This window comes from Tursiops truncatus, chromosome 15, assembly GCF_011762595.2.
Source record: "Tursiops truncatus isolate mTurTru1 chromosome 15, mTurTru1.mat.Y, whole genome shotgun sequence".
Taxonomy (NCBI): Eukaryota; Metazoa; Chordata; class Mammalia; order Artiodactyla; family Delphinidae; genus Tursiops; species Tursiops truncatus.
The window spans coordinates 41,572,310-41,592,899 of NC_047048.1; the positions used below are offsets into that span (position 1 = coordinate 41,572,310).

General features: G+C 40.7%; 1 protein-coding gene across 4 annotated transcripts in view; it reads left to right on the forward strand.

The window, feature by feature from the left end:
* The window catches only part of KIZ (kizuna centrosomal protein), a 111,706-nt gene that overhangs the window by 39,721 nt on the left and 51,395 nt on the right, over nucleotides 1–20,590 (forward strand). For all 4 annotated transcript variants that reach the window (XM_004310780.4, XM_019927553.3, XM_019927552.3 and 1 more), the window contains 2 exons: nucleotides 1,053–1,698; nucleotides 2,075–2,390. In XM_004310780.4, coding sequence (XP_004310828.2) covers nucleotides 1,053–1,698; nucleotides 2,075–2,390 — 962 coding nt within the window. The remainder of the gene's footprint in view (nucleotides 1–1,052; nucleotides 1,699–2,074; nucleotides 2,391–20,590) is intronic.

Genomic DNA, 20,590 nt, shown 5'->3' on the forward strand with positions numbered 1-20,590 from the left:
TTTAGAAATAGAAGAGACAGTATGTTTGAAGGGAAGTAAGACCCAGATTCTGTTTCAGCTATGTGAATGACATTTTCTCTGAAAATTTTGGCCTCAGTTTTTCCATCTGCAGAGGAGGGGTGCAGATGCATCTCCCCATCAACCTATAGTGCTCTGTGGACTAAATGCTATTATGTATGTGGAGGTGCTTTGGTCCCTTTGGAAGAAAAACACTTAACTTCTTCAAGGCTTTATGATTGCTACTTCCAGTTCTGCTTCCCATTGTGTGTCCTTGATCAAGCCGCTGAACCAGTTGCTTCTGTTTCTCTTTCCCATCCCACCCTCGTCTCCTCCTCTCTCTCTTTTTAAAGAAGAGACAGTGCTCATACTCCCCATAGACATGCCAGTGAATTTAAATTGCTTTAAATGTCTTTAAAATTACTTGAAGTTGTTCAGAAAAAAACTGCTGTTATTTTCAGTTTGACAGGAAATTAGATTATTTTGCACATATGCATTATATTTTAATGCAGTCTTGAATATGTGATTATTGGAAGTTTTTTAATATTACCCACACTACTAGAAATAGAGTTTTGAAACCCCCAATAGTCCTTTATATGCCCCCGGTTTTTTTGTTCAAGTACCTCTCTAGCTTCATCAAATGCACTTCTCTGTGGAAAGTGGTTAGAACTCAGTTTATTTTTTTAATTGTGGTGAAATATACGTAACAGAAAATTTACCATTTTAACCATGTTTGAGTGTACAGTTCAGTGGCATTAAATACATTCACATAGCTGTACAATGCAATGTATGTATCTCTTTTTGAAAAATATAGATTCCATAGTTCCCTGACCGTATTTGCTTTGTGAACCAATATTGTTATTACAATTAAATAGTGTGGACTGTACTGTTTTTTGGTCATTCATTTTGTAGGAAGCCATGAGTTTTATAGAACATGGTAGGTGTTGCTTTCATTGGTCCTGCTTCCTGACCTAATTTCATTTCTGAAAACAACCTAAATAACCTCATTGTTCATACACAACCCTGTTTAACTTTCATGTCTTTTGGTGGTGCAGGTTGTAATGCCGGCAGAAATTAACTCAGGGACCGCCGCGTCAAGAGGATTGTATCAACCAGCAACAATCTTTATGGGCCGCCAAGTGTCAGCCGTCTCAGGCGTTGGAGATTTCAGTACAGAGCAGAAATCTCCCCAACCCACAAAGAACTTTTCAATTCCTGACCCACATTCACACCAACAGACAGCCCGGAGCAGTAATGTGACAGACAGCTATGTAGTACAAATTCATAGTGACACACAGTGCTTAAATAAGTCTGACAGAATAGATGGAAAGACATCTCTTCAGATGGGTGAGAAAACGCCAGTCACAGCCAGCGCGTTGTCTGAGGAGGAACAAACTCATTGCTTGGAGATAGGAAGCAACGCACGTCAGGGCAAGAGTAATTTATCTGAAGGCAGAAAGTCTGCCGAACTCCATTCCCCATTACAGGAGAGATTAAGTCCAGAGAACAGAACCACTGATTTAAAGTGTGACAGTTCCAGCAGATCAGAGGGATCAGAGGGAGAAATACTGACACGGGAGCATATTGAAGTCGAGGAAGAAAGAGCCAGACCGCCAGCCTCTCTGCCGTCAGGCTCAGAATACAGTGCATCTGAAATCGAGTGTTCTCAAGAGAAGCATCCTGCCTGGGAAGCTTCCTCAGGTGGGGTGAGAGGCTGAAATGGTTTGCTGATTTTTGTTGGTATTTAGTTTTTTGGGTGGTGATGGTCTTATGTAAGAATACAAAATACTGTCTAATTGTATCTGTCAAAAAACAAAGTAGTGACTTTGCTAACAAATTCCATTCTAATGAGTTAACTATGTACATGGAAATATTTTTGCGAGCAAATTCTCTGATTTTTAAACCCACTGTGATATTTTAAAAATATTTTTCATGGGTCTTAAAATACTGTAGTTCGCTGTGGATTGTTTATACACGTCTCTAACAGATGAGCAGCTCTGCTCTGGGAGGTAGGACGTCTCACCCCTGCTACCGCCTGAAGTCAGTGATCAGTAATCTGTTCATGTCCCCGTTACAGATCATCCTCCTCGCCGGGACCCAGAGGCACAGGAGCCCTGCAGAAAAATGTGGGAAGAGCAGGAGGAGGAGAGTGAGAGCAGCAGCAGTGACCTCACAGTTTCTGTAAGTGAAGAGGATCTGATTTTAAGGAGTCCAGAACCACAGCCAAATCCGGGTGACACGGTGGAGGAAGAAGATGGAATAGAGGCCTTAAATTTAATTCACTCCAAGCAAGAAAGAGATGCCCCATCCACTGAAAAACATAATTATATTTTGCAAACCCTGAGCTCTCCAGATTCAAAAAAGGAATCCTCCACTAACTCGCCAACAAGAGAGTAAGCCATTCAATTTTTTTCATTGTTCTGTTTTTAGTTATAGACATTTTTAGAGACCATTCCACTGGGAGTATATTATTGAACACTCAGCCATGAATGTGTAAGTTCCTTAAGTCTCATAAATAGTCTTTTAGATAAGGACTAATTTCTTTTCTTCTTTTCTTTTTTTTTTATGAAATAGCTTTAAAAGCCTGAATATCATTGAAATCATGGTGATTGGCAGTTTATAATTATATCTAAAGAATCCCTGGTTAATTCATAAGTCATTCCCCCCACCCCCTACCCACCATCCTTTTGGAAAATCAGTCATTTTGGAGTTGTAATAACACAGGTGACAAACACTTAAACTTCCTAGGAATTCAGCTTTTGAGACTAAGAACTTCGTATCTAATTAATTTGCTTAATCCTTCTATCCCTTGCCAGAGTGTCATTTTCGTCATACAATTAAATATGCATTAATAAGTTTTTGTAATTATATATCTAAGGCAGCTTTCATTTTCTGAATGTAAAAGTGAGGACGTTGGAGTCTTTAAGGGTAAATAGGAACATCGGTGTTATATATTTTGAACACTTATAATATCCAAGTCATAAAAGCTCATATATGATTTTTTTACTGTTGATCGGAGATAGTGGAATTGTAGAAAACATGGAAACCGTTGAGAACCAATTCTGCAATAAAAGTAGCACAAATCGCATCAAATCTCTTAGGGATACAAGGAACTTAAGTACACAATCCGAGGTAGAGCTCGCTGTTTAAAATGAGGATACCAAGGCCAGGGGCATAGGAGTGGCACATAGGCCATGGGGGCAGACCCTCCACACAGCCTCGCCGACCCCACCCCACCCCCAGAATGTTGTTACACTATGATACCATCTGTCTCTCTCTTTCCAACAGTCCCAGCAACAGTGAAAAGCCAGGCGGGTGTTCTTGTATGCATAGGTTCATGTTCTCTTTAAAGCACCATTGAACCTTTTAATATATTGCCTCTTACCACTCATTACCTACTTACGGTGAAAAGTTTAATTTATAGTCTGATTGCCTCCAAACTGATGTTCAAGACATACTTATTAAGAGCATCCACGTACAAAGTATTTGCGCTGTGGATGGAAGAACCAACGTGGTTCTTGTCCTTGGGAGACTGGCTTTATTGCAGAGGCAAGCCAGATGGGTTTTTCCAGTAATAATACTTCTCTCTCATCGAGGAAATACGGGTATTACATACTATTAATACATCATTAGAAACTTTATTACTAAAAAGAGAATGTTTCTATTTTAGGTTTGTATTTGCAGGCTTCTTTTTATAGTTCATTGGACAAGTTCATTGGACAAGTTAGTATTTTGGTAGGCTAACTGGAGGACTAGTGTACTTACCCAGGACTCAGTCCTTTTCTGAGATGAAAAAAGTTGAGTGTGTATAGAATTAAGAACCTTCTATGTCCTATTCTCCTATGAGAATGACTGTTTCCTGTGACCCTAAAACCAAGCTCCTTGAAATGTTGGGATATAGTTTTCCAAAAGTTGTTGGAAAATAGGGGCATTTGGGGAATTTTTGAAAGTTTGTTTTAATAGAATGCCCCCGGAATGAAAGGTCAGTCAGCAGTGGTGGTTTTCTGTGTCCGTGTTACCAAATTTGAGTCTGTTGACTTTCTGTGGTGAAAGTCCTCCCCAGGCATAGATCGATGCTGGTTTTAAATGGTGCTGGCTAGCTTGCCGACTCCCCACTGCTCTTGAGGGGCCTGCATTCTCTTCTTTCCTCTCTAGCATTTGCTCTTCTTCTTTGCTCAGAGGGTTGATTATTAACCTGAGCCTGTGACTTCATACTTACAGAGTACCGCTCTGACCTCAGAGGTTCTCAGTTTACTTTAGGATCTGTTGAGGGCCTGGAGAGAAATTACTAGAAGGGATTTTAGTTAACAGAGGTGAAGAGGTGGAACAAAGGAAGACACACAGAAGGATTTGAACAGGAAACTGGAACCTCTGATTTGATGAGAGTGATGATGATGACTTCAGACACACCTGGGAGATACTGCAGTCTGGTTCCAGGACACAATAAAACGAGTCTCATGAGAAAGCAAGTCACACGAATATTTTGGTTCCCCAGTGCGTCCATGTTGTGGCATGTTTCAGAACTTCATTTATTTTTATGGCTGAATCATAGTCCAATGTATGGATAAACCACATTTTATTTATCCACTCATCTGTTGATGGACACTGGGGTTGCTTCCACCTTTAAAAGCCAAGTGACTTTGAGAAGCTTCATGGCCTGCTCCCATGGCTACCTCCAGATGCTGAGCATGTGATTCATGTACGTGAGCTGACCCTCCATTGCAAGCTGCAATTAACTCTTCTCAGAAGAACACTTACTACAATGAAGCTGCCCAAAAGAAATGTTGAAAAGGAGGCCCTTGAATCTTTTATTTTCTTAAGGAGTGAGTAGTTTGCTACAAATGTCGGTACAAAGCCCCATGACTTAAAACACCAGACATTTATTATTTGTCATGTGACAGGTGGTTGGCCCGGTGTCAGTTGGGGCCACAGGGATAACTTGGCCACTTGTCCCTCATCTGGGAGATTAGTCCAGCCTCAGTCACCTGGTAGAGGTAGCAGAGTTCCCAAGACAGCAAGAGGGCAAGGCCAGTGCACAGATGCTTCTTAAGTGTCTGCTTGCATCATGTTTGCTAATGTCCCATTGGCTAAAAACATTCACAGGGCCCAGCACAGTGTCAGAAGGTAGATAAAGACAGCCCATCTCTTGATGAGGAGTGGCAGAGTTGCGTTGCAAAGGATGTGTATCCAGGGATGAGAAGTTTATCGTCATTTTTTGTAACCCACCACTGTACTTTAGGACAAATTCAAATAAAGATAAGCTTGATGTGAGTCCAAAGGGTCAGGAAAGGTTTTATACAGGTGTTGATGCAGCATCTTAAAGGATGTGTAGGTTTGAATAAGGAGGAGGGAAAGGGGTGGATTAGGTCTGAAGGAAGAGTGCAACTAGGAACGCAGGTACAGAGAACACAAGGGGGAAGGGGGCAGGCAGAGGGTGTGGCTGAAGGCTTATCCATGAGGGGTTGTCAGAGTGGAGGTTTGAAATGTCTCCTGGGACATGGTTGAGAAAGGCCTTGAGTATCCAGTTAATGTATTTAGAGTTATCTCTATGTTTTGCAGAATTGTTGAAGGCTATTTTGAGAGAAGGGGGTAGTATGGTGAATCACTTGATTTAAGAGAATTAATCTGATGTTAGTTTCATCAGGATGACTTACCCATGAGGTAGCCAGAATTCTGAGATGGCCCCCGAAATTCCTGCCCCTGGTGTACACCTGTATGATCCCCTCGCCTTGAGTGTGGGCAGGACAGTGAGGGTGGTGGAGCTGCCTGCCGTGATTAGGATGTCATATGACAGAGATGAAGAATTTTGCAGATAATCAAAAGGACTTATCCAGATTGGACCTGATGTAAGTGGATCAGGCTTTAAAAAGAATGGGCTCAGAGATTCAAAGCAGCTGAGATATTACCTGCCATCTTGTGGAGGCCACGTGGCAAGAAGTGGTGTGCAGCATCTGGGAGCTGAGGACCTCAGTCCTTCCATCATAAGGAACTGAACTCTGCCAGATACCAGTGAACCCGGAAGAGGACCCTGAGTCTTAGATGAGATTGCATCCCAGCCGACACCTTGATTTCAGCCTCGTGACACTGAGTGGAGACCCCACTAACCCATACCCAGACCCCAGACCCCTGGGAACTGTGAGATAAATTTGTGTTACATGCTAAATTTGTGGTAATTTGTTATGTAGCAATAGGAAAGTAATACAGTTGAACTGGAATCAAGGATTATAACTTTGCAAGGATTGTATGGGTAGAAGTCGCTACACATAACAGGCTGAATCAGATGTGTTCAGGGTCCAGTGTGGGAGCACATGATGACAGGGGATCGGAGTGAGCAGCCCAGCAGCCAGAATAACCTGTGCTTTCCCTTCCCTGCACCCTCACCATCTGAGCAGGTGCCTTTTCACACAGGGCCCCATGCAGGTGAGCAGGGGTGGAAGGGGGTAGACAGGTAGGGACCTAGAAAAGTGGGTGTGCACATCTGTATTAACCAACAAGCTGTTTCTCACGCAAACATTATTTCTCTGGTTCTTTCTCTAGTGAATGTAGCAATGTATTGAGAGTTTTTTGTTTTGCTCTGTTTTGTTTACAAATGCGTAATGTCATAGATCCACCTTTGCAATGTCATCCAAAGTAGTTTTACTGTCTAAAAATTCCCTTTGCTCCATCTACTCATCTCTCTTTCCTCCCCATCACCCAAACCTCTGGTAACCACTGATTTTTTTATTGTCTCTGTAGTTTACCTTTTCCAAATGTCATGTACTTGGAGTTAGACAGCATGTGGCCTTTTCAGATCGACTTCTTTCACTAAGCAGTATGCATTTTAGATTCCGTCCTGTCTTTTCATGGCCTGATAGCTCATTTCTTTTCAGTGCTGAATAATATTCCATTATCTGGATATACCACAGTTTATCCATTCACCTACTGAAGAACATCTCTGTGGCTGCCACGTTTGGGCAATTATGAATAAAGCTGCTGTGGACATCCATGTGGAGGTTTTTGTGTAGACATAGGGTTTCAACTCATTTGGGTAAATATACCGAGGAGCGCAATTGCTGGAGTGTATGGTAGACTATGTTTAGCTTTGTAAGAAACCCCCAAATTGTCTTCCACAGAGGCTGTACCATTTTTATTCTCATGAACAATGAATGAGAGTTCTTGTTGCTGTACATCCTTGTCAGCATTTGGTGTTGTCGGTTTTCTCGATTTTAGCCATCCTAATAGGTATGTGATGATATCTCGTTGTTTTCATTTGCAATTCCCTGATGACATATGATGTTGAGCGTCTTTTCATGTACTTATTTACCATTCATATATCTTCTTTGGTGAGATGTCTGTTCGCATCTTTTGCCTATTTTTTAATTGGGTTCTTATTATTGAGGGTTTTTTTTAAAATAAATTTATTTATTTATTTTTATTTTTGGCTGCGTTGGGTCTTTGTTGCTGCACGTGGGCTTTTCTCTAGTTGCAGCGAGCAGGGGCTACTCTTTGTTGCGGTGCATGGACTTCTCATTGGGTGGCTTCCCTTGTTGCAGAGCACAGGCTCCAGGCACGTGGGCTTCAGTAGTTGTGGCACTCAGGCTCAGTAGTTGTGGCTCACGGGCTCTAGAGTGCAGGCTCAGTAGTTGTGGTACACGGGCTTAGTTGCTCCGTGGCATGTGGGATCTTCCCAGACCAAGACTCGAACCCGTGTCCCCTGCATTGGCAGGTGGATTCTTAACCCCTGCGCCACCAGGGAAGTCCTTATTGTTGAGTTTTAAGAGCTCTTTGTATATTTCAGATACAGGTCCTTTATCAGAGAGATAATGTGATTTTCAAATATTTTCTCCCAGTCTGCAGCTTGTCTTTCCATTTTCTTGACAGTGTCTTTTTCAGAACAGAAGATTTTGTTTTTGCTTTATTTCTTTTTTTAAGCCACTCTAGGGGTGGCCGGCACCAGCAGCAAGTTCCACCACTGCTGCTGGTATGAGCTACTCAAGGCACCAACCAGCCATCTTGAGAGCCCCAGAAGTTTTCATTTTAATAAAGTCCAGTTTATCAGTTTTGTCCTTGCATTGTGTATTTGGTATTGTATCTAAAAATCATCACCAAATCCAAGGTCACCTAGATTTCCTCTTATGTTATCTTCTAGAAATATTATAGTTTGGCATTTTACATTTAGATCTGTGATCATTTTGGTTAATTTTTGTGAAAGATATAAGGTCAGTGTCTAGATTTATTTTTTTTCATGTGGATATCTTTTTGTTCCAGTACCATCTGTTGAAAAGACTGTCCTTTCTCCATTGAATTGTCTTTGCTCCTTCATAAAAGAACAGTTGACTATATTTGTGTGCATCTATTTCTGGGCTCTGTATTCTGCTCCATTATCTATTTGTCTGTTTCTTCACCAATACCATACTGTCTTGATTATGGCTGCTTTATAGTAAATCTTGAAGCTGTGAAATGTCAGGTCTCTGACTTCATTTTTCTTCAGTGCTGCATTGGCTGCTCTGAGTCTTTTCACCTTCCCTATAAATTTTAGAATCTATTTGTCACTGTCGCACCAAAAAAAATAACTTGCTGGAATTTTGACTGAAGTTGTATTGAATCCATAGATCAAGTTGGGAAGTGCTGACGTCTTAACAGTGTTGAGTATTCCTATGCATGAAATTGGAATATCTCTCCATTTATTTAGATGTTGATTTCTTTCATCAGTTTTGCAGTTTTCTTCTTGCAGTTCTTGTACATATATTGTTAGACTTATTCTTAAATACTTCTTTTTTTGGTGCTAATGTAAATGGTATTTTGTTTTTAATTTTAAATCCCAATTATTCATTGCTGCTGTATAGGAAAGGAATTGACTTTTGTATATTAACCTTATATCCTGCAACATTGCTATAATCATTGATTAGTTCCAGGGTTTTGGAGTTTTTTGGTTGATTCTCTGGCATTTTCCACATAGACAAGCATGCCATCTTTGATTAAAGACAGTTTTATTTCTCTTTTAATCGATGTCTTGTATTTCCTTTTTCTGTCTTATTGTATTAGTTAGGACTTCTAGTACAGTGTTGAGTAGTAGTGGTGAGAAGGGACATTCTTGCCTTGTTCTTGATGTTATAGGGAAAGAATCTTGTTCTTCCCCATTAAGCATAATGTTAGCTGTAGGTTTTTTGTAGATGTTCTTTATCAAGTTGAAGAAGTTCCCTTCTGTTCCAGGTCTGAGAGTTTTTTATCATGAATGAATGTTGACTTTTTCTTATGCTTTTTCTATACCTAATGATAATGATCATCTGATTTTTCTTCTTTAGCCTGTTGTGATAGATTTCATTCATTAATTTTCAAATGTTGAATCAGCCTTCCATGCCTGGGATAAAATTCATTTGGTCATGGTGTATAATTTTTTTATACATTGATGGAGTCAGCTTGCAAATATTTTGTTAAGGATTTTTGCATCTATGTTCATGAGAGATACTGATCTGTAGTTTTCCTTTCTTCTGATGTCTTTGTTTTGGGTATAAAGGTAATGCTAGCTTTATAAAATGAGTTAGGAAGTATTCCCTCTGCTTCTGTCCTCTGAAAGAGATTGTAGAGAATTGGCAGTATAATTTCTTCTTGAAATATTCAGTAGAATTCACCAGTGAACCCAACTGGACCTGGTGCTTTGTTTTGGAAGATTATTATTGATTCAGTTTCCTTAACATACATGGTTCTACTCATATTACCTACATCTGTTTGTGTGAGATTTGATAGATTGTATCCTTCAAGAAATTGGTCCATTTCATCTAAGTTAAGAAATTTGTGAACGTAGAGTTCTTATTACTCCTTTATTATCCTTTTAATGTCCATGGGATCAATAATGATAGTCTCTTATTTCTAATATCTGTGTCTTCTCTCTTTTTTTCTTGGTTAGCCTGGTGTTATAGACTGAATTTGTTTGTGTCCCCAAAATTTATATGTTGAAGCCCCAGTTCCCAAGTGACTATATTTATAGATAAGATCTGTGAAGAGGCGATAAAAAGTTAAATGAAGTCATAAGGGTGAGGCCCTAATCCTGTAGAGGTGGTGCCCTTGTAAGAAGAGGAAGAGACACCAGAGCTCTTCCTTCTGTGCTATGTGAGGACACAGAAGGGGGCCAATCTGCAAGTCTCACCAGGGACCAAATCAGTCAGCACCTTGACCTTGGACTTCCCTGCCTCCAGAATTATGAAAAATAAATTCCTGTTGTTTAACACAGTTTGTGGTATTTTGTTATGGCAGCCTGAGCAGACAAATACATCTGACTAGAGGTTTATCCATTTTGGTTTGTTGTTTTGTTTCTTTTTTAAATAACCAGCTTTTTGCTTTGTTGATTTTCTTTTTTGTTCTCTTGTTTTCAATTTCATTGGTTTCTGCTCTAAATTTTATTATTTCTCCTGCTTGCTTTGGATTTAACTTGCTCTTTTTTCTTGTTTCCTAGGGTAGAAGCTTTGATTATTTATTTTAGATCTTCTAAAACATGCATTTAATGTTATAAATTTTCCTGTAAGCACTGTTTTCACTGCATCTCATAAATTTTGATAAATTGTATTTTCATTTTCGTTCAATTCAAAATATTTTAAAATTTCTGTTAAGACTTCTTCTTGACCAGTGTGTTATCTAGAAGTGTGTTGTTTAATCTCCAAATATTTTTAGATTTCCTGTTATCTTTCTGTTATTGATCTTATTGTGATCTGAGAGGATACTTTCTATGACTTTTGTTCTTTTAACTTTGTTGAGGTGTGTTTTATGGCCCAGAATGTGGTTTATCTTGGCAAATGTTCCATGTGAGCTTGAGAATAATGTGTATTTTGCTGTTGTTGGATGAAGTGTCCTATATATGTCAGTTAGATCAAGTTGATTAATGGTGCTCTCCAGTTCAGCTGTATCCTTGCTGACTGTTTACCTGCTAGATACATCAGTTACTGGTATAGGTGAGTTGAAGTATTCAATTGTAAGAGTGGATTTATCTTTTTCTTCTTGCAGTTCTACCAGTTTTTGCTTATGTATTTTGATGCTCTGTTGTTGCATACATACACATTAAGGATTTCTATGATATTCCTAGGTGTGCTGTTTTGGGTGTTTATCCTGCTTGGTGTTCTCTGAACTTCCCGGATCTGTGGTTTGGAAAATTCTCAGCCATTATTTCTTCAGATATTCCTTCTGCTCCTTTCTCTCTTTTTTCTTCTAGTATTCCCATTACTTTTGTAAGTTTTGTAAGAGATTTCCAAACTGTCTACCAAAGTGGCTGTAGCATTTTGCATTCTTACCAGCAATGAATGGGAGTTCTTGTCGCTCCACATCCTCACCACCATTTGGTGTTATCAGTGTTCTGGATTTGGGCCATTCTTAGCATCGTGCAGTGGTATTTCATTGTTTCATGTATGTATGTATGTATGTCTGGCTGTGCTATGTGGCTTGTGGGATCTTAGTTCCCCGACCAGGGATCGAACCCATGCCTCCTGCAGTGGAAGCGTGGAGTCTTAACCACCAGACCACCAGGGATTTCCCCTCATTGTTGTTTTAATTTGCATTTCCCTGATGACATAGGATGTGGAACATCGTTACATATGCTTATTGACTGTACGTACATCTTCTTTGGTGAGATCTCTCTTAAGGTCTTTGGCCCAGTTTTAGTTGAGCTGTTATTTTTCTTATTGTTGAATTTTAAGAGTTCTTTATATATTTTGGATAACAGTCCTTTATCAAACGTGTCTTTTGCAAATATTTTCTCCCAGTATGTGGGTTGTCTTCTCATTCTCTTGGCGTTATCTTCTGTAGAGTATGAGTTTTTCCTTTTAATCAAGTCCAGCTTATCAACTAATTCTTTCACGGATCCATGCCTTTCGTGTTGTATCTAAAAAGTCATCGCCATATCCAAAGTCATTTAGGTTTTCTCTTATGTTATCTTTTAGGAGTTTCATAGTTTTGTGTTTTACGTTTAGAACTGTGAACCGTTTTGAGTAAATTTTTGTGAAGGGTATAATGTCTGTGTTTGGATTCTTTTTTTTTTTTGCATGTGGATGTCCACTTGTTACAGCATGTTGATGAAAAGTTAACTTTTGTGGGGGTGGTTATCTTTCATTTGAAGATTTTTTTTTATTGAGATATAATTGACATATAACTTTATATTAGTCTCAGGTGTACAACATAATGATTTGATATTGGTGTACATTGCAAAATGATCATCACAGTAAGGCTAGTAACATCCAACACCACACAGTTAAAATTTTTTTTATTGTGAAAATTTTAAGGATTTACTCTCTTAACAGCCTTCAAATATATACTACAATATTATTAACTATAGTCACCATGCTCTATGTTACATCCCCAGAACTTATTTTATAGCTGGAAGTTTGTACACTGTACTGCCTTCACCCATTTGGCCTCCTCCCACCCTTTGCCCACCTCTGGCAACCACCAAACCACCAATCTGTTTTCTGTATCTATTAATTGAGGTTTTTTTTAGATTCTACATATAAGTGAGATCATACAGCATTTGTCTTTCCCTGACTGATTTATTTCACTTAGCATAATGCCCTCAAAGTCCATCCATGTTGTCACAAATTGCAGGATTTCCTTCTTTTTTATGGCTGAATAATATTCCATTGTAAATATATAGCACAATTTCTTTATCCACTCATCCATCACTGGACACTTAGGTTGCTTCCATATCTTGACTATTGCAAATGATGCTTCAGTGAACCTGGGGGTGTGTATATCTCTTCAAGTTAGTGTTTTCATTTCCTTCAGATAAATACCCAGAACTGGAATTGCTGGCTCATATGGTAGTTCTATTTTTAATTTTTTGAGGAACCTCCATACTGTTTTCCATAGTGGCTGCACCAATTTACATTCCCACCAACAGTGCACAAGCGTTCCCTTTTCTCTCCCTTTTCTCCTTGCCAACACTTGTTATTTCTTTTCTTTTCTTTTTTTTTTGTGGTATGCGGGCCTCTCACTGTTGTGGCCTCTCCCGTTGCGGAGCACAGGCTCCAGACATGCAGGCTCAGTGGCCATGGGTCACGGGCCCAGCCACTCCGTGGTATGTGGAATCTTCCCAGACCGGGGCACGAACCCGTGTCCCCTGCATCAGCAGGTGGACTCTCAACCACTGCGCCACCAGGGAAGCCCTTCTTTTCTTTTTGATGATAGCAGTTTTAACGTGTAAGATGATATCTCATTGTGGTTTTTATTGCATTTCCCTGATGATCAGTGATGTTGAGAACTTTTTCTTGTACTTGTTGGCTATCTGTATATCTTCTTTGGAAGGATGTCTATTCAGATCCTCTGCCCACTTTTAATCAGATTGTTTGGGTTTTTTGCTGTTAAGTTGTATGAGTTCTTTATATATTTTGGATATTGACCCCTTATCAGACATGATATGCACATATTTTCTCCCATTCAGTAGGTTGCCTTTGTATTTTGTTGCTGACTTCCTTTGCTGTGTAGGATTTTTTTAGTTTGATATCGTCCCACTTGTCTATTTTTGCTTTTGTTGCCTGTGCTTTTGGTGTCATATCCAAGATATCTTTGCTAAGACCAGTATCAGGTAGCTTTTCTCCTGTGTTTTCTTCTAGGAGTTCTGTAGCTTCAGGTCTTACATTTAAATCTTTAATCCATTTTGAGTTGATTTTTGTATGGTGTAATATAAGGGTCCAACTTTGTTCTTTTGCATGTAGCTATCCAGTTTTCCAACACCATTTGTGGAAGAGGTTGTCTTTTCCCCACAGTGTATTTTCTCCATCGTGACACTCTTGTCGAAGATCATTTGGCTGTATGTGCATGGCTTTATTCTGTTCCATTTGTCTATGTCTGTATTTATGCCAGTACCATGCTGTTTTGATTACTGTAGCTTTGTAATATGTTATAAAACAAGAAAATGAGTCCTCCTGCTTTGTTCTTTTTTCTCAATATTATTTTGGCTATTCAGAGTCCTTTGTGATTCCAAATGAATTTTAGGATTGTTTGCTATTTTTCTGTAAAAAATGCCACTGGGAGGTTGAGGGATTGCATTGAATCTGTAGATCATGTTGGGAAGTATATACATTTTAACAGCATTAAGTCTTCAAACCCATGAACACAAGTTGTCTTTCCATTTATTTGTGTTTAATTTCTTTCAACAGTGTTTTGTAGTTTTCAATGTGCAACTTGCCTCCTTGGTTAAGTTTATTTTTAAGTATTTTGTTCTTGTTTTTTTTTTTTTTAACAACGTAACAGTAGTAACAGTTTTTAAAAAAATATTTATTTATTTATTTGACTGCGTTGGGTCTTAGTTGTGACATGCGGGATCTTTAGTTGCGACATGCAGGATCTAGTTCTCTGACCAGGGATCGAACCCGGGGCCCCCTGCATTGGGAGCACGGAGTCTTAACTGCTGGACCACAAGGGAAGTCCCTATTTTGTTCTTTTATGCTATTATAAATGGGATTATTTTCTTAATTTCCCCTTTAGATTGTTCATTGTATAGAAATGCAACTGATTTTTTGTGTGTTGACTTTGTATCCTGCAACTCTACTGAATCATCATACTATAAATGTGTTTTAAAGCCATGGGCCCTGAGAGGACCGTTAGGAAGTAAGCATACATAGGAAAGCAGCCCAAGGCCTGACTCCACAGTCAAGGTCAGGAAGATCAGAAGGAACCAGAAAAGGAGTCTGGGAGGAGTCTGCGGTGAAGAGTGAGGAGAACTGAGGGCCAGGCTTGTGCTATAGATGCCAAGTAGAGTGTTTTAAGTGGGGTTTAGAGAGATTAAATAACCTTCCTAGGGCACACAGCTGGCTGGAGGTGCAGGTGACGTCCAGCCTGGAGGGCACATGCCAGAATTCATGCTCCTAATTTCTGCGCTCTGCCATGCAAATCACAACCATGACGGTGGTGGTGTTCCCTTCAGTAGCACCAACTCTGTGCCAGATACTGTTGTGAGAGCTTTATTTGTAATAACCCATTTATTCCTATCACCATCGTCATTTTATAGAGGCGGAAACTGAGAAACAGAGAGGTTGTTCAGAGTCACAAAGTGGCTCAGTGTGCTTTGAACTCAGCCGTCTGGGTCCAGAGTCTGCATTCTTAACTGTCTGCCAGTTATTCTCTCCACTGCCTACGTAACTGGAGTGTCATCAAGGGTAATATTTCATAAGGTTGAATAAGGAAGCTCAAGAAACAAGTAGATTCTTTAATTAGAAAAAGAAAAGAAAACCAAGCAGCGGCAGTTTGACCTTTGGCTCTGTGCGTATTGATTTTTGTGCCTTCCAGCCTCAAATAAGCTGATGAAGTGCTATGTACCTTTCTTCCAGCTTGAACAAAGTACTTGCCGAGTTGCTTTGTTCTTTCTCCCCCTGGAGCATGCCTGAAAGCTAAATCTAATACTGCCTTTTAAGTTAAGTCAAATGAAAGCCTTGGTTTCTCAAGGTCCTAAAAATGCGATCACATAGATTGAATCTCATCCAGTGATTTTAATTTAGCCCCTCTCAGAAATTAAATATAGGAAGGAAATTCTTGCATCTGAGAAAGACTTGCTGGTGGAAATCATGTTGCCTGGAGTAATAGGTTACAACCAAATTCTTTGGAATTTACCCAGCGTTCACTTTTAGAGGAGCTGGAAGCACACTGATAAATGCAGTGTTCCTTCTGATGTGATGGCACCTTCAGATAGCTGTTCTCAGTTGTTTTTTTCTTCACTGTCGCTTGTTTTTCCTGGACATGACCTCTGCCCCTCAGTACAGGTGCTCCCCTGAGCTTTTTCTTGCCACTCCACATATTCTGCCTTTTGTTCTCAAAGTAAGGCTGTGCAATACACTTCTGGAAAAAATAACCCCGTGCCGGGGTGGGGGTGGGGTGCACAGTGCATCCCCTTCACGTTCAACCTGGCACTTCATTCTCCAGTCTTGCCTGTGCCTCTCCTGTTAGCTCATCTGTTTTGATCTGAAAAATCTGAGACTTTTCTTATGTTTGTTTTGGTTTAAATTTTTAAAGTCCATAACCAGGTTTTCAAGAGGGCAGTAATCCTGAGACGTGATTGTCAGCAGAGTAGGCAGTAATTACAGCCATTATCACCTGGTGTGTATACAGATGTTAAAAGAACTCTCCATTGGCCAGCCTCAGCCTGGTGTCCCACCTTTGCCAGCCATCTCATCACAGGCTGCTGGCCTCAGTCAGAAGAGGTGACCTGGAGCGAAGGCAGTGTGGGGAATGCTGAGAAGCACTTGCAAAGGTTACAAAAGAGCTGCTATCACCAGCAAGACAGGTCTGCTGATGAAAATTTCCTCCATTTTTGTTTGCTTACTTATTCCAGTTCTTAAATGCTTATATGTATATTCAGGTTTTCATGTATTTTGAGTCAGTTTTGAAAATCTATAGTGTACTAGAAAGAGATCCATTTTCTAAGTTTTCAAATTTGTGGGCATATTTTATATTTTAGAATTTCTACTGTGTCAATAATTATGTCCCCTTTTTTCTTTGCTCTTTTTTGGAATGACTTATATATATATAAAATATATGAGTTTCAGGAAGAAACCTAAAGAGGATTTACATTTGCTTCCGGCAGCGTCTTGGGCAGAAGCAGTCCTGGGTTACTTTCATCCAGGTCTGAGGATTGAGATGGGTTGAAGCCAGGTTTTGGTCCCTCTGAGGGCCAGACTGTATCTGTTTCACCCTTATCTGTAGGAAGTAGCCCTATGAGTTTCCAGTTCCAAGTGTGGATGATTTATTAGGGTTCCCCTTCCTTGGTGGACCTGGACTTGAGTTTTTATTCTCTTGCTTTCTGAGGTCATCCAAAGCTCCACTCAGCTTCTCACACTTATTAGCTACCTTTTCAGAAATTGGCACATGCCCTTCAAAGAAAAGGTGCCCCCAAATGTTAGGCTCATCTCTCTGAATTTCCTTTTTCTCTAGATTTTGATCCTGTAGTTTTTTCTACTTTATCTCTCTAATGTTATCAAAGACATATTTATATATATATATTTGGTCTTAATGCAAGGATTAGCTTGCATTACCAACAAGAAGCTGAACTCCTTATCTTAGGTACTTTTTAAGATAAGTGTTATTACTGAAAGATAGCATGCATGCAGAAAAGTGAACAAATCTTGAATATGCTGCTCGACTATGACAGGTGAATACGTGGTCACCCCGCCCAGGCAAGAAACAGCATGAGCACCCAAGCTTCCCCCTCCCTTCCCCACCATGTCCCCTGCTCCCGTCTCCCTCACAGTTACTTCTGCTCGACCGCTGCTTCCTTTCTGAAGACCTAGGAAACCAGATCTCATTTGGCCGCTTTCACTTTTAATTATGAAACGCATAGTTTTGGCCGCGTCATTTCTAATTTGGTTTGCCCTTTACCTTTTAAATCTGTTCCTGGAACGGCTTTCTCCCCTTACATGTCATCTTTCTTCCCTTGTGACGAGCCCTCTCGAGTCTGTTAACAATTTGTCCCTTCAGATTGTACACAATACTTTCTTGTTTTCCTGTGTGTGATTTCTAGAAAGCCTTCCAAACTGATGACCATGTGCTGACACGTAGAATATGCTATTTCAGGATGTGGTTGTGTTTTATACACATTTATGAACAATTATCCAGAATATGAACCTGTTGCCTTATTTTATTTCTCGTATCAGGCTAGCCCTGCCCCTGATTTCCTTTCTTGATCTAGAAACGATCACAAGAAACAAATCAGGAATTGTTTGGTTTGGAATGTTCTCTTGATCTCTCCTTGCTCTAGACATATTGTGAAATTGCAGGAACAATGGCAGAGCCATGACCTATTGTGACTGATCTTGGATCTCCTTTTGGCCGGTGTCACCATTGACTAATCGAACTTGACTTCTCAGTTCTCATTTATCACCTTCATCAGATTCACTTTTTCAGCACAAGCACCGGGTACAGTGGCTGGCGTATGTTGGCATCTGATAATTAATTAGTTCATGGTGATCTGATGTGATGGTTCCGGAAGTCAGGATTCAGGGATGTCCATGAGGTGAGACAGGAATGGCCAACCTTTTTTTTAAGTTAGAAATGAACTTGGCTTCTGTCTCTCCCACTTCTGACTCTTTTGGCAGTTTGGTAGATTTAATTTCTAGCATCGAAAAATCAGAATCCTGACAAAATGGGTGTTTTATTTTAGTTGGTCCTTTTCATTGAGAAATGGTGGGTATCATGCCGTGTAAGCATAGCTTGTGCTTCACATCAGCATGTAAGGTCCCCAGTGAGGCCCCAGAACTCAGAGTTCACCCAGGAAATAATCATCCAAATGGGTGTGATAAGTTTTCCTTAAAAATGGGATACCTTCCAGAAACAAGGTAATCAGAGCTGAAAATGTATCATAAAGGAAAACCCTAGTCTGAGCAGCTGTGGGGGACTCTCTGAAGCCAGGATGTGTGAGCAGCGGGAACGAGGTCTGCCTGCAGCAGGAACGGAATGCCAGAGGCAGAACTGGGTAGTTGTGTGTTCATCGCCGCTCTGGGGAGAGAAGCGCTGAGTCCAGGGCTGGACAGCTCTGAAGATGTCTGGGGTGGGACAGTGGTGTTTTCCACACTCCACCTTGACCTACCTGAAATCTTTAATATCTCTTTAGGGATAGGCTTGGGTTGTTCTATAACCTTAATATGGTAATATTTGTAACAGTGCTAAGAACCTCTGTCATCTTTGAGTGGGGAGGGGGGCAGCTGCCTGTTTCATGGCCCCAGAGCTCCCTCTCCTGTTGCTCTCCCAGCATGCCGACAAGGTGGCCTCTTACTCCCCTCCTCACTCCAAGTGGAAAGATGCTTTTTGCTGCCCTGATAGTCCCCGTTCAGCTCCATTCAGAGCTCACTTCCAGAGTTTGTCCTCAGGGCAGACAGGTTCGCACCCACTGCAGTCCCCTCTGCTCACCCTGAAGTGGACCTGGGGACCCCCTTCCAGGTGGGCTGCCCAACTTGGAGGTTCGCGTGCTTGGGCCCAGCAGTGGGGCCTCTACCTCCACGGCTCTGACCGCACCATGTGGCCATGCCCTGCACAGTCCCTGGGGCCAGGGCAGCACCCACTGGCTCTACCCAGGCCCACACTTCACTGTGAGCCCTGTCCAAGTTGGGTGGACGACGATGGGGAGGGGTCCTCAGAGCAAAACTGGGATCTGTTTTCGGTCATCGGGTGGCAAACATCAACACTTCCCTCCTCTCTGTTTTGTTGCCGTTTTATTCCTCCTCTTTGGTTCCTCATGGCTCAGCTTCCCTGTTCTTAATCACCTTAACTGATATTTCCCACCTTTGAAGAACAGTCTTTGAGCCATTGATGATAGGCTTCTGGAAAAACCAAATTCATTTTAAGGTGGGATTAGAGAAGGCACATTGGAGCTTGAGACCTGAGTGGGAGGCTTCCCTTCAGGGGAGCTTTGCGGGGAGGGGGTGCAGGTAGGCCAAGCAGATAAGACAACCGAAAACCCAAAGGGAAGCAAAAAGTGAGCCCTTGATATGTTTTCTTGTACTTTTACAGTTGATCTCACCATTTTCAGTCTCTGCTGGGCCACTTACCTTAACCTCCAGGAGAGCCGTGAGGAGGAGTCCTGAACCCCCATCTTCTACGGCTTCCAACTAATTCTAATTTTTTTCTCACTGCTCTCCCTCGTCAGGGTAATTTGTTTTAATTTGCTTGTCATTTTGATGGACTGAATGTGTGTCTAAATCTGCTGCTTAAAGCAATGCTAGACTAGTTTTCTCCACGGCAGTGATGCTCAGACATATTCCACTGGCATTACCCTGCAGTGAGTAAAGTGGTCTTTCCCAAGTTTGTAGAAAATGAATCTTTGTAATTTTGAGAACTTTCTCAAAATCATTTCCCTAAAACTTTGGTACCTGCTATAGCTTGCCTACTGGGAGATAACAAAATGAGCGAGAGTGCCAAATGAATAAGGACGAAAAATATGGAAGCAGCTGATTTTGTTAGCTTTGACAGATTGGCTTTTTATCATGGATATATGTTTGATTTTTATATTGTATATATATATTCATCGTCCGCTTGTAAAAGTTTTTCAGATTTGTGTGATGAAACAAAGTACATTAGTACACTCTGGTGTTTTGCAGAAAGTTCTGTTAACTCCAGGTGTTCTGCCACCTTAAACACTGAAAAGCACTACTTTCCAGCACCATCGAATCCCTAAACGAATTTTTTATGGTATTGAATCATGGCACTGATGGTCCTTACTGATCAGCTGAAATACAGATTACAAGGACATATGCTGTCCATGGTTGTTCGGAGCATTATTACATCTGTAATCACGAGCACACTTGGAATTGCTTTCCACTGTTTTGAAAAGTGCACTTACCTGGAATTAGGGATGTGCTTGTCTGACATCCCCTGAACCCCGACACTGACTAGAGAAGCCTTTTCACCTGGTTCCCAGCGTCTACCCAGGAGGGCCAGTTAACTTGGATTGTTTCCCTGCTTGCATCCTGCCTGCCTCTCCTCCACAGTTAATCCATTTGTTCATTCACAATGATGATTTGGTATTGTCCACTTTCTTGTTTCTTCTTTTTGTCTTTGGCATCGCTTAAGCAGCTTCTTGGGTGAGTGAGCATTGAATAATAAAGTGATTCAGCTTCTTCATGGTAATACAGTATTGCCTCTCTGAAGG